The 13,805-nt window shown below is 39.6% G+C and overlaps 1 protein-coding gene across 5 annotated transcripts in view; it reads right to left on the bottom strand.

Moving 5' to 3' along the window:
- Nucleotides 1-13,805, bottom strand: part of Ubn2 (ubinuclein 2) — an 82,658-nt gene that overhangs the window by 55,528 nt on the left and 13,325 nt on the right. For all 5 annotated transcript variants that reach the window (XM_029535052.1, XM_021189829.2, XM_021189826.2 and 2 more), the window contains exon 3: nucleotides 5,373-5,474. In XM_029535052.1, coding sequence (XP_029390912.1) covers nucleotides 5,373-5,474 — 102 coding nt within the window. The remainder of the gene's footprint in view (nucleotides 1-5,372; nucleotides 5,475-13,805) is intronic.

Raw genomic sequence — 13,805 nt, 5'->3', positions numbered from 1 at the left:
AGGGGAGGGGAGGGAAGGGGAGGGGAGGGGAGGGGAGGAAAGGAGAGAGGGGGAGCAAGGGAGGAGGAGAGGGGGAAGGGAGAAAATTATTAAAGCTAAGCATATAAGTTATGATGTGATTTTTAACTGATTCCTTTCAAAGATTATGGAAAAGGGGAAAAGTTTAAATATGCTGAATTTCAAAGAGTGAAATGGAGAAAAGAAAGTGCTCTTTCGATTTACTAAACGCACTGCTCCTCACACCTCATGGAAAAAGATCAGTACTACTGGCAAGTGAAGGAATGAAAGAGAAAGATGAAAATGACCATGTGATGACATAAACATCCCTGTAGGTTTCATATACTGAAAAATCCCACTAGTTCTCAATGATTCTTTCCATGAATGCCTTCTCTTTGGTCCTCATGACACCCTTGGGAAGCAGGGAAGGCAAAACATTATTCCTATTTTACAAGTGGAAAACAGGTAAGAATCTATCCAAAGCCAATTTGTGCCTTTAGTAAAGTCACCAGTCAACTCTCAACCCATTTGCTAAACCAAATCACTTCTTCATGAGGGAAATCATGCACCCACATATTCAGAGCAATCTTAAGTGCTCTAAGCCTTCTGTTGGGCTTTCTACCCTAGCACTGCTCAGAATAAACTTACAGGTATATAATTAAGCCATCTAAGAACAAAGTTAAGAGGCAATGAAACAGCTTAAGATATCCTAGCTCTAAATCCTTTGCCAAGACTAACAAGAACTTAGGCAAATCTCTCAACAATAACTTCTGGAAGTTTCACATGCTCATTCCTTTACAGTTTAGAAAAATAAAACTGAGACTGATTTTAGGCCATTCAGTAATAAGGTAGCAGAAGACTATAAACATCCACTGGGAATAGATGATTTTTAATTTGAAAAGCTTACTGACAATAAATCAATACAAGCAAGGTGTCCTTTGATTAGATTATAATTGTCTTGTATTTGAATTATAAAAAGAACAAGGTGACTTTTAAAAGGTCAATGACAGGGCTGGTGAGATGACTCAAAGATGGCTGCTCTTCCAGAGGTTCTGAGTTCAATTCCCAGCAACCACATGGTGGCTCATGACCATCTGTAAAAGAGATCTGATGCCCTCTTCTAGCATGCAAGTGTTCACGTAGACAGGGCACTCTTAACTAAATGAATAAATCTTTAAAAAGTTTTTTTTTAAAAAAGATCAATGACAAAAGGTTACTAACTGCACAAATTAACAACTTATACCCATAAAATTCATCCTTATTAAAGCAGCAGCTTTCAAATTTTCTTCAAAGTAAAAAAAATATGATATATCAAAACCCAGCATATACATACACAATGAAAATGAAATCATCTATGACAGACCCTTTTCCATTTGATTTTGGTTTTGCTTGTTTTTTTTTTTTGTTGTTGTTTTTTTAAATACTAGTGAGGGCTAGACAGATGTCTCAGCAGCTAGGAGCACTAATTTGCAGAGAACGCAGATCTGATTCCTAGCACCCACATGGTGGCTCGAAACTGCCCCTCCAGTCCCAGGGATCTTGTCTTCTTCTGACTGCTGCAGATATCAGGCATGCATGTTTTGCACATAGATATACACAGGCAAAACACGCACACAGATAATTATAAAATAAACTACTAGGCATATGGTCTAAATTGGTACATAATTCATGTATCAGATACAAAACTAAGTTGAAAATTGCTTTATTCAAATATTAAAATTATAAATGATATTAAAAAACATAGATGAAAGTTCATTATATGGTTTCCATTATAAGGCACCCTTAAAAGTCAAAACTGAGGCCTAGGGGAATGGCTGAATGGGGGAATCACTTGTCTTGCATGCTTAAGGCCCCAGGTTTGATTCACAATACAATACATATAAGAGTCAAAACTGAGCCAGGCAATGATGGCAGATCTCAGAACTTGGGAGGCAGAGACAAGGGGATGTCTAAATTCAAGGCCAGCTCGGTCCACTGAGAGAGTTCAAGGACAGCCAGGGCTACTCCCCAAAAGAAGCCCTCCCCAAAAGTCAAAACTGAAGATACTAAGATTGCTGGAGTTGCCAGAGGGAGAGAGGGATAAACGGGCAGAGCACAGAGAATTTTTAGAGTGAACTCTATATGGTCATAACAGTGGACATATGTCAATAAATATTTGTCTAAACCAACAGAATCAATTCTATCATACCAGCAGATACAAACTATGAACTTAGGTGATAACAGTGCACTGACTAGGTTCATCAACTCTAACAGGTACACCAACCACCATGATACAATATGTTGATAGTAAAGGAGGCTGTGTGTGTGTGTGTGTGTGTGTGTGTGTGTGTGTGTGTAGCCAGTAGATATGGAAGCTCTTTGTACTTTCTGTTCAGTTTTGCTGTGAATCTAAACCTGTTCTAGCCAGACATGGTAGCACAGGAAGATCTCAGTGAGTCTGGGGCCAGCTTAGTTCCAAGACACCCAGAGTTATACAGTAAGATTCTGATGCAAAAACCTAAAAAAAATTGCTGGGTGTGATGGTACATGCCTTTAATCCCAGGACTGGGGAGGGAGGCAGAGGCAGGCAGATCTCTGAGTTCAAGGCCAGTCTGTTCTACATTTCAGGATAGCCAGAGCTACACAAAGAAATCCTGTCTCAAAACAAAACAAAACTAAAACCAAAACTAAAAACCCCAAAACCTAAAAAGAATTAAAAAACAGAAATCTATTCTAAAATACAGTATTAACTTTAAGAAGCTATTTAAGTAAAAGTATAGGTACATGCAACTGCCATGAATGATTTCCTTTTGGGTAAGTCAGAATTTTAAATCTATATATTAGCATTATTACTAATGTTTGATACTGGTTAATACTCTTCACCATATTTAAATTTGTTATTTTTAATCTCAACATAACTCTGGGAGAGAGTAATTACACAGAAACTGGGTAGATAATAATTGCACAGAAAATTAGGTAACAGTGACATGCTTTCTTGATCAAATATCAAATTAGGAACTAATATAAAACTAGAACCTTAGACTTCTTGGAGTTCCAAGTAGCAGTCAATACTCTAGATAGAAACATTCCAATCTTAACTTGCCAATTGCTAAGTTTTAGTAATGGTAAGTGCTCTAAACAGCACTGCTAATAGGCGTTGCCAAGAAACCACAAGTAATTTAGGAACATGATGTCCAGTGTGCACTGTGCTAACAATCATTCCAATCACTCTCTTATCAGTATAAGCTCCATCTGTCACCATATATGCAACCAATGGCTGTATTGCCATGCAAAAGCTACACTAATTTACAAATCATAAAATATTTAAGTACCGTTATTAAGTACTGCAAAAGATATGATAATCCTAAAGGATATTATAACCCTGAGAATTAAAACTATTTTTACTAAAATCAGTAAATAATATACTGTAACAACCATTAAAAGCAGTATATCTATGCGCTAATATATACTGCTAGAAGATGTTGAACTTCAAGAGAAGAATATTTAAGATACATATAATGGTAATATTTCTTTTTTACAAGGGTATATAGGTTGAATGTTAATTTCTTGATGACTACAAGAAAAGTTTTATGTTTACTTCTTGGAAGGGGACATTTGGGGAATACATTACCTTGTACTTAACTATCCATCTTGTGCTTTGTTGCCCATTTAGCATCACTGACTTATGTATGTATGTGCTGCATATGTGTGTGTATGAGGGTACATTTCCTTGCATGTGGGTATGGAGGCTAGAGGTCCATCTATGTCAGGCGTCTTCCTCAGTCTTTCTTCATCTTATTGTTCAGTCTCTCATTGATCTGTCCAGACTGCCTGAATGGCCAGCCCAAGGATCTATCTACCTAGTACTCGGGACTTTTACATGGGTGCTAGAGATCTAAATTCAAGTTCTCATGCTTGCATGGTAAATACTTTCCAACTGAGCCATCTTCCCAGCATCATAAATGATTCTTTTAAAAGCTAGAAAAATAAAACCAAAGAAGTCCTAATAACAAAAAAATTTCTTGTCTAAGTCATATACCCAGAAATTGTAATTCATTAAGTCTTAGTTAAGACAAATATATCAGCGGGCTAGAGACACGGCTTAGTGTTAAAAGCACATATTGTTCTCACAGAGGACCCAAATTCAATTAACAGCACCCATATCAGGCAGCTCATAACTATTTAGAACTCCAGTTTCAGGAAGCTAACGCCTCTCTGAGCTTCCTAGGCATATACACATACACATATACATACACAATTTTTTTTGTTTTGTTTTGTTTTTTTCGAGATAGGGTTTCTCTGTATAGCCCTGGCAGTCCTGGAACTCACTTTGTAGACCAGGCTGGCCTCGAACTCAGAAATCCGCCTGCCTCTGCCTCCTGAGTGCTGGGATTAAAGGTGTGCGCCACCATGTCCGGCCCCATAAAATTTTACAAACTTAAGGAAGCATATCAATGTTTTCTACCATTGATTAAGCTTAATATAATCATTTTCAGCATTTGGTTAGAACATTATTCCTTTTCCCATGTATGAGAATGAATGTATGTGCTTGTGTATAAGAGAGTGCATATGCTTATGTGAGTACATGTACTTATGTGCTTATGTTTTTAGATAGGGTCTCATATATCCCAGACTACACCCTCCATTTGTTATGTCTCAGGAATGACCTTTTGCTCCTAATCCCCCCATCTCTACCAATGCTGGGATTGACAGTATACAATACTGTGCCTTTGTCCTTTATGAAGACTTTACTTCTCAGTTTGGGCAAGGAGTAATGATTTCTCTAGGAATTAATGCTAACTATACACCTGAAAGTAAGCAACTGATCAACCTCAAAATATTCTTGAAAGACCTGGAAGTACAACAAACTACATACAAGTAATGGCCTACTATCTTGTTGGCAAACCATGACTTGCTGGCCAAGCTCAGCCTAACAGTTGTTACACAGCCTGCCAGAATGAATTTTGCATTTTTTAAGTGATGGGGAAAACATCAAATTAAATATTCCATGATGCATGAAAATTACATGAGTTTAAATGTTATAGTCTATCAGTAAAGTTTTACTCTTAACATTGCCACACTAATCTATGTACATGCTCTCCATGACTGCGTTCATGCTAGAGCAGAAGAGCTGTAAGAGACACCATATGGCCCACAGTCGAAAATATTTACCACATACCCCTTTATAGTTTGCCAAAACCTGGCCAATGACAGTAGTATAGTAACAACTTAACAGGAACAAGCCAACATTACAAAAATGTAAATCTACAGTTAAAAAAACTTTGAGCTATACAAACAGCTTTAAAAAGCACAAATAAACATCCATTGAAATATTTTAAGATGCCTTGATGTCTACTGCCAAGAGCTTATTGCCATATTGAAGATATATTACTCACAGCCTCTGAGTTATCAATAAATGGATCTGTCTCATCATAGCCAAAGCCTATATCAATTAAATCTTGTAGCCGATCCTTCCGGTGTTTACGGGTTTTCCCACCCTGCAAAGAAGAGATACGTTAGACTTATTCAGTACCTGTACTGTTTCCATAAATAAGTAACAAAAAGACCTGTTAGAAGAATTCACATAATTTTTACAGAGAAACCCTCTGTAGATAGCTGGATCTTCCCATACCTTTTGCACGTAAAGTGCACTTACTGACTGCTTCTTCAGAGTAGAATAAACTGGACAAAGTAAATATAAGGTAGAAAATCTGTCAACACTTCTTCAACCACATAGTCAACACTAACAGTGGGAAGTCAAATTGATAGCATCTATCTTTGACGTATTAAAAATTACTTTTCAACTCTGCAATCTTCCTGTCAAAAGTCTGTAACCTTTGTTCAGCCATGAGTCTATAAAGTAACTGATCAGTGTTCTGCAAAGCCATCATGATTACTAAAGCCAAGGGAAACATAAAAAAAGTCAATCTGCTGTACATGGTGGCACATGCTTTTAATCAAAGGACTTGAGAGGCAGAGGCAATGAATCTCTGAGTTCAAAGCCAGCCAGGTTTAAACAGTGAGTTCTAAAACAGCCAGGGCTACCCTGTCTCCAAGAAACAAAAGAAAAACAATCAAGCCTGGTGTGGTGGCGCAGGCCTTTAATCCCAGCACTCAGGAGGCAGAGACAGGTGGATTTCTGAGTTTGAGGCCAGCCTGGTCTACAAAGTGAGTTCCTGGGCAGCCAGGGCTACACAGAGAAACCCTGTCTCGGGGGGGGGGGGGGAGAAAGATCACAGAAACCCTACAATGCACAGCAGAATTCATCATTTTGCATTCTCTAGCCTCTGTCAACCAGTCATCTGTTTTCTGTCCCTGTTTATTTGACTATGCTGAACATGTCATAGAAATGAAACCATACAAAGAACAACCATGTTCCATATGTCCAAAGATTGAAAACTTCAAAATCATTCCAGCAAAATTACTAGCTAAAATGTTTTCTCATTCTACCTTATAAGTACTACAAAATGCAAAAATGCTAAAGCTTGGGCTCCAATTTAGAAATATTGGAATTCGCCGGGCGTGGTGGCACACGCCTTTAATCCCAGCACACAGGAGGCAGAGGCAGGCGGATTTCTGAGTTCGAGGCCAGCTTGGTCTACAGAGTGAGTTCCAGGACAGCCAGGGCTACACAGAGAAACCCTGTCTCGAAAAACAATACAAACAAACAAACAAACAAAAAACAATCAATCTAGATCAGCCACAGGAGATCTAACCTCGAAAGTTATCCTCTGACCTCCCATATGATATAGGCATGCAACTGTGACTCACGTGTACAATAAATAAAAAAACATTCTTTAAAAAATATTATATCTAATGTGTATGAGTGCTGCCAGCATATGGGTGTGCATGCACACATGCCTGGTTCCCCTAGAAACCAGAAGAGAACACTGGATTCCCTGTAGCTAGAATTAATTATGGGTGCTAAGAACTAAACTGCATTCTCCGTAAGACAAACAAGTGATCTAAATTACCCACTGAGCCATCTCTCTCCAGATCTTTTTTTATTTTTTAAGACTTTTAGTTTTGTGAGTACACATGCTTGTACCAGTATGTATATGTAAATATAAACACACATATATATTGTATATACCTATGTGCACGTGCATTGCACGCATGCATGCACATACGTACATACATAAAGTGTAGGTGCTCTCAGGAGGTAGAAGACTGTATCAGATCCCCTGGAGCTGGGGTTACAGAGTAGCAAACTATCTGATATGGGTGCTGGGAATCAAATTCAGGTTCTCTGCAAGCCACTGAGCCATCTCTCTAGCCCCCAAAACCTATTCTTAAAAGCTATACTTACATGTTATATATCTGTACACATGGAATGCATGACTGTGAAAACAAGTGCATACAGGAAATGGTGGTCAGATCAAGTGTGTTGTCTAGTCTATTCTCAAGTGTCCTCTGCCAAGGTCCACTCTCCAGTGTTGATGGCTGCAGTTATGTGAGGCATGACCCCTGTGAGAATCTATCAAGCTGGGTGATGATGAGTACAAGAGCCTCTTCTACTGTATTAAACTTATAAACCTATAATTATTTTTAAATGAAATGTTTCCAAAACAAAACAATGGCCAAACAAACCAGTTCTTGGAGACTGCATTATTCAAGTTACACCTCACTTTGACCCTGGCTAATTACAGCATAAAGAGATCATTCTCTTTCTTTTCTTTCTTTTTTTTTTTTTTTTTTTTAAGATTTATAATTTATTTTATGTATATGAGTACACCATCACTGTCGCTGTCATCATGCACACCAGAAGAGGGCATCAGATTCCATTACAGATGGTTATGAGCCACCATGTGGTTGCTGGGAATTGAACTCTGGAAGCAGTCAGTGCTCTTAACCACTGAGCTATTTCTCCAGCCCCTAAAGAGCTCATTCTATCTCAGTTACAAAACATTACTCACACTCTCGAAGTTTCATATAAGCTTGGGATAAGTACTTTAAGCTGGAAGTAGCTTCCTCTGGTACAAGGAAAACAAGTATATGAGATCTGGTTCAAAACCTCACTTTGAATATTTACATTTACAGATTCAAGCTCAACAGTGATTTTTAAGCATCTCTAAACCATCTCCTCATCCTGTGAAGAGGGAGGAGGAGGAAGAGGAAACTAGAATCTGATCGATCAACATGTTTCTTCCAAGCCACGGTGCGCTCTGCAGAAAGAATAAGAGAACTTAGTTCCAGTTCTCACAGGGCTGACTTTAATGCAAATTAAGTCTAGTGTTTAAAGATGGTTACATTTAATGCAATTTTAAATAAAAACTAAAAGAAAAGAAAATGATCCTTAAGGGAGAAAGACTACACTGAATTATAAACAATGTCTCTAAGGCAGTGCTTACCCTCAGAGTAAAGTCCAAAGGTAATTCTAAATAAATGCTGTTTGCCATTCATACTGATACTGAAACATCTAACCTGCCTCAGTCTATGTCCCTCTCCCAAGAAAACAACCTCAGTGGGGAATAGTTAATATATAAAGTGGGAGCCAAGCAGTGGTAACAGATCCAGCAGGTGGATCTGTATGAATTCGAGGTCAGCCTGGTTTACAGTGTGAGTTAGACAGCCAGGGCAACAGAGAAATCCTGTCTCCAAAAAACAAACAAAAAAAGAAGTATGTTAAAACTTTTTAAAGTCTACTAAGAAATGTGTGTGTGTGTGTGTGTGTGTGTATAAAATCACCTATAAAAAACATATTTTAAACCAGTAATTAAGATTTTCAAGTATCCACTAAGGGTTGTAGCTTAGCTCAATGGCCAAGTGCATACTTAGCAAATGTGCAGTCCTGGATTCTACTCTTAGTACCGCTCCTAAAACATGTCAAGAATTAAAACATGGAGAGTGTGCCTGCAATTCCAGCCCTTGGGAGGCTGAGACAAGACTGAAAATTCAATGACACTCTTCTACACAGTGAGTTTAAGAAAGTAATACGATAAAATATCAGAAATTATTTAAGTTCTTTTAAAACTTTTATTTTTATTTTATGCCCACGAGTGTTTGCCTACATGTCTATAGGTATACCATGTGCATGCCTGGTGCCAACAAAGGCTAGAAGGGGGCACTGAATCCTCTGGAAGTGGAGTTCCGGACAGCTGTAAGCTGTCTGTGACACTGGTGAGCCTAGGTCCTCTGCAAGAGTAGCAGTGCTCTCAACCACTGAACCATCTTTCCAGCCCCCAGAATTTAAGTTCTTACTCCCAAACAACTAAAAGCAAAGATAATCTGATTAAGAAATTTACCAAGCACATAGAACAAGCCAGCCTTTATAGACTATATAATACTGTAGTCAGAAGATTAATGACTACACTAATTATAAACAGTAAAAAAATGTAAATTCCATGACAGTTATATGAAGTCTTTTATAACAGATGACCTACTCAAGTCTTTCCTAAGACATTTATATTCTTAGACAAGACAAATGCAACTAAACACTTGTGGGAGCCCGAGTAAAACCACTTGACTACCACATGGGGAGCAAATCCAGTTGAACTAGAAAAAAAGGGCAGTGATTTCAATGTCACCAGTTCATGGAGGCATAAAATCTGTCTTTAACTCCCCTAATTATGTAACTAGACCCTGATGACAGCAGCTGCTATTCACATCAGACACTAAGCACTTCTATCTTCTATCTCACATTCCACAAATGAAAACACACCAAAGCTTAGGAAGGAGAGTTAACTCATCCAGGTTACTGTGGTGATTTGAATAGGAACGGTCCTCATAGACACACGGTTGAATGTCATAGGGAGTAGTACTACTAGGAGGCATGGTCTTACTGGTGAGCTCTGAGGTTTTAAAAGTCCAAGTCTGGCCAATGTGACACAGTCTCTCCTGGCTGCCTGCAGATCAAGATAAAAAACCTCTCGGCTCCTTCTCTGGCACCATATCTGCCTGCATGCCCATGTTTCCCACAATGACAATGACAATGGGCAAAACTTCTGAAACTGTAAGCCAGTCCCAATTAAATGTTTTCCTTTATAAAAGTTGTTGTGGTCACAGTGTTTATTCACAGCAATAACACCCAAACAAAGACAGTTACAAAGACTTGTTTGTATCTAGAAAAAAATTAAGAGATGTTACAGAGCCTGTGGGTGTCACTTTTAGAATTCAAATCAGTGTCCACATGGCCACATGTCTCCACACAGTACCCATGGTTTTGTGCATAGTGTCCTTGGCTAGCTAGCGAGATGGCTCAGAGGTTAGAGACACTTGCACAATTCAATCCCCAGCCTTTACTCAGGGAAAGAGAAACATGACTTCCAGGAGTCGTCGTCCTCATCTCCACATGCATGGTATGGCATGCTTTTACCTACTCTGGATCACACGCACTTCAATACCTGATAATATTAAAAGTGCTAATAGCAAGTGTTAACAAGGATGTACGCAAACTAAATTTGTTTCACTTGTGGAGATACAAAGGGATCTAACAGCCTAGTGTGAAATCTATACTTATAATCCCAGCAGGAACAGGAAGATCCTGAGTTTGAGATTAGCCTTGGCTATATAGAGTAAGATACTGCCTCAGAAACAAACAAACAAAAAAACAAAAAGAAAACCAAACAAACCAAACCCAACCACACATACATACATATAAACAAACCAGGCATGGTGGCATATGCCTTTAATCCCAGCACTCAGAAGGAAGAGGAGGATGTTTGTGAGTTTAGAGTCCAGCCTGGTCTACATAGGGAGCTCCAGGACAGGTAGGACTACACAGAAAAACCCTGTCTCAAAAAAGAGCAAACCCAACAGCCACTTTGTAAGAAAGGGCACAGTAGTATGTGTATATAACACCAGTGTGTCGCAGACCCCCGAACTCTGACCAGCAGAGACGGGGAAGAACGACACAAATGTCAAGCAGGTTCCAAACAGACTTCTTCTTTATCTCCCCGAACAGCTTTTAATCTTTTCCCTCTCACAAGCAGCTTTCTCTAACCCTCTCCCTGCTCCCACTAAACTCCAACTTCACTCTGCAACTCCTTCTTCAACTCTCGCCCACATGACCTGTTTACAGCCTTCTCCCCCAGAATCCTCCCCCCTCCCTCTGGGGCACACCCTGTTTTTCCCAGCCCCCCCACCCCCAGCTCCTTCCCAACCCTGGGTGCATCCTGTTTTCAGTCCTCTGACCTGATCCCTTTCCCCTCTCCTGGATCTGGTCAGAGTTCAGCCAGGGAGGCCAGTGATAGTCCATTAACTCAGCAGGCAATCCACACAGGCTCAGCAGTTCAGGCTTGGCACACTCGCTCCCTACACCAGTGCAGGGTTGACCCCTGAGCTCAGTGGCCAGCCAGTCTAGCCAATGCAAAGGAAGATCCTGTCTCAACAAAGTGAGGTTCTCTAGCCTTCACGCACGCGCGTGCACGCGCACACGCGCGCGCGCACGCGCACACACACACACACACACCTGAGAGCACACTTGAACACAAAACAAACACAAGTATGCATACTACACGAAAGAATGCACAGTAAAAATATATAGTCTTTTCCCTTTTACATGTATAATTCCTGTGTGGGCCTACAACACACATGTGGAAGCCTGATCATAACCTGTAAACATTGGTTTTCTACCATGTAGGTTCCAGGGATCAAACTCAGGTCATCCTGTCTTGGCAGCAAGTGCTTTTTTTTTTTTTTTTTTTTTAAATAAGTTATCTTGCCAGGCACTGGCGGTAGTGATGGTGTGAGCCTTTAATCCTGGCACTCAGGAGACAGAGGCAGGTGATCTCAAAAGTTCAAGCAAGGCCAGCCTAGTCTATTGAGCTAGTTCCGGGACAGCCAGGGCTACACAGTGAATCTCTGCCTCAAATTGGGCTAATCCTTCTGCCTCAGTGCTAATGTTTTAGGCCTGAGACACCACACCCAGACTAAAATGTATATTAATATAAAATGTATGTGTGACTTCTTTGGAGCAGTTTTATGTATGGTAGTGTAAAACTAAAGGTGGGGCCTAGGGCCGGGCGTGGTGGCACAAGCCTTTAATCCTAGCACGCGGGAGGCAGAGGCAGGCGGATTTCTGAGTTCGAGGCCAGCCTGGTCTACAAAGTGAGTTCCAGGACACCCAGGGTTACACAGAGAAACCTTGTCTCAAGTAAGATGGCTTTGAATGTGGCTATGCAGCCATGTCTGATGACTTGAGCTTGGTCCCTGGAATTTACAGGGTAGAGGAAGGGAAAACAGCTCCTATATGCTGTCCTCAGACCTCAACATGAACAGAAAACAGAAAACTGTATTTTATAAAAATAAATAAAAACCTCAAACTCTGAAAACAGTACAATGTCCTTCATATGATGAATGGATAAAACACTGGAAGACCCACTAACACATGAGACACATAGATGACTCTCAAAGACACAAACAAGGTTCATTTACAGGAAATTCTAGAAAAGCAAAAACCTACAGAAACAAAAACAGCCCAGAGATTGCCAGGGCTTGGGCTACTGGTAGAGGACTGTCTGCCGAGATGGACAGAGAAACCTTATGTGGAGATAAAACTGGCCTACGCCATGACTGTAGAGGCACTTACAGACTGTGTGCCTTTATTAAAACTCACTAAGCTGCACAATTAAAATTGATAACTTGTAATTAAACTATACTGCAATAATTCTAACCTTCAAAGCCTGTCATTCAGTTCTTTCTTCTCTACTTTCCTTCCTTCTCAATCTCTTCCTTTTAACTTTTAAATTTTTGCCAGACCTGGGGTTAAACCTAGAATTATTATTTCTACCTCGTCTGTCCCCCACAAACCTTTGCTCACAGATTTAGTCACACTTCCCTTCCTTCCCATTATAACACCACGTCTAGAAAGCTGAACATTATTTTTACCTAAATGTATCCACCCCTTGGCTAACCTCTCACTTCCTTCATGTTTACCGTTACTATGTCTGATAAATAGTTCAGACATATCACTTCCTGTATCTTCTGCCTCAGAAATATGTTACTGTAAGATAAATCCAAAGGCCTTAATATTTATGACTTAAAGGTTTTCTACATGGAACGTTCAACTGCCTATCCATCTTGCCCTTATAACTTTCTAGCATGAACCTTTCGATCCCTTGAAATCCTTTCCTAAGCACATGTGCTCATCTTTCCTCATTTTTTCCCTTTCTTTGGACTCTTACCCTTCACGGATTCTTATCTCTCTCATGGCTCTGCCAGACTTAAATTTTTCTCTAGAATGCTAATTAAAGTCACAACTACACACGACCACAGCCACGGCTCATCAGATAATAAAGTCACAACTACACACGACCACAGCCACGGCTCATCAGATACTTTCAGGGCAGAGGCACAAGGTACAATTAGATGAGTATAATTTTCCTTGGGAAATCTAAAAACAAAACAAACAACAAATCTGTGGTCTGTAGTGATGAGCAAATACACAAGACCAAACAGCTTATTGGTAATTAGACTTAGGACCATGTGTGTCTAGTCAAGGTTACCAGCTTGTTGCCACTGAAAATGACTGTTGTTAATTGTTAGTGCTCAAGAGAGCAGAATAGTAGTAGTTAAATAGGCGTGAATCCTTTTAAGTGTCAATTTTAAAGAGATTATCAAAAAGAACTAACTAAAGCTTTGACTATTATATTAATCTGAAATCTCACAAAAATCCTATCAATAACAGCATCAAATGATATACATACAAACCATATAACTATGATCATTCAATGTTAATAGCCATTAAAAAACAAAAGGTTATATATAAGGACTAAGAGAAACAGTTTGTTAAATCTTATTTAAAATTCAGGTTAATAGTGCTGGGCAGTAGTGGCGCACACCTTTAATCCCAGCACTTGGGAGGCAGAGACAGGCAGATTTCTGAGTTC

This window comes from Mus pahari, chromosome 2 (genome assembly GCF_900095145.1).
Source record: "Mus pahari chromosome 2, PAHARI_EIJ_v1.1, whole genome shotgun sequence".
Taxonomy (NCBI): Eukaryota; Metazoa; Chordata; class Mammalia; order Rodentia; family Muridae; genus Mus; species Mus pahari.
Note: the sequence above shows the minus strand (reverse complement) of the source record. Positions and strands in the feature narration are given on the sequence as shown.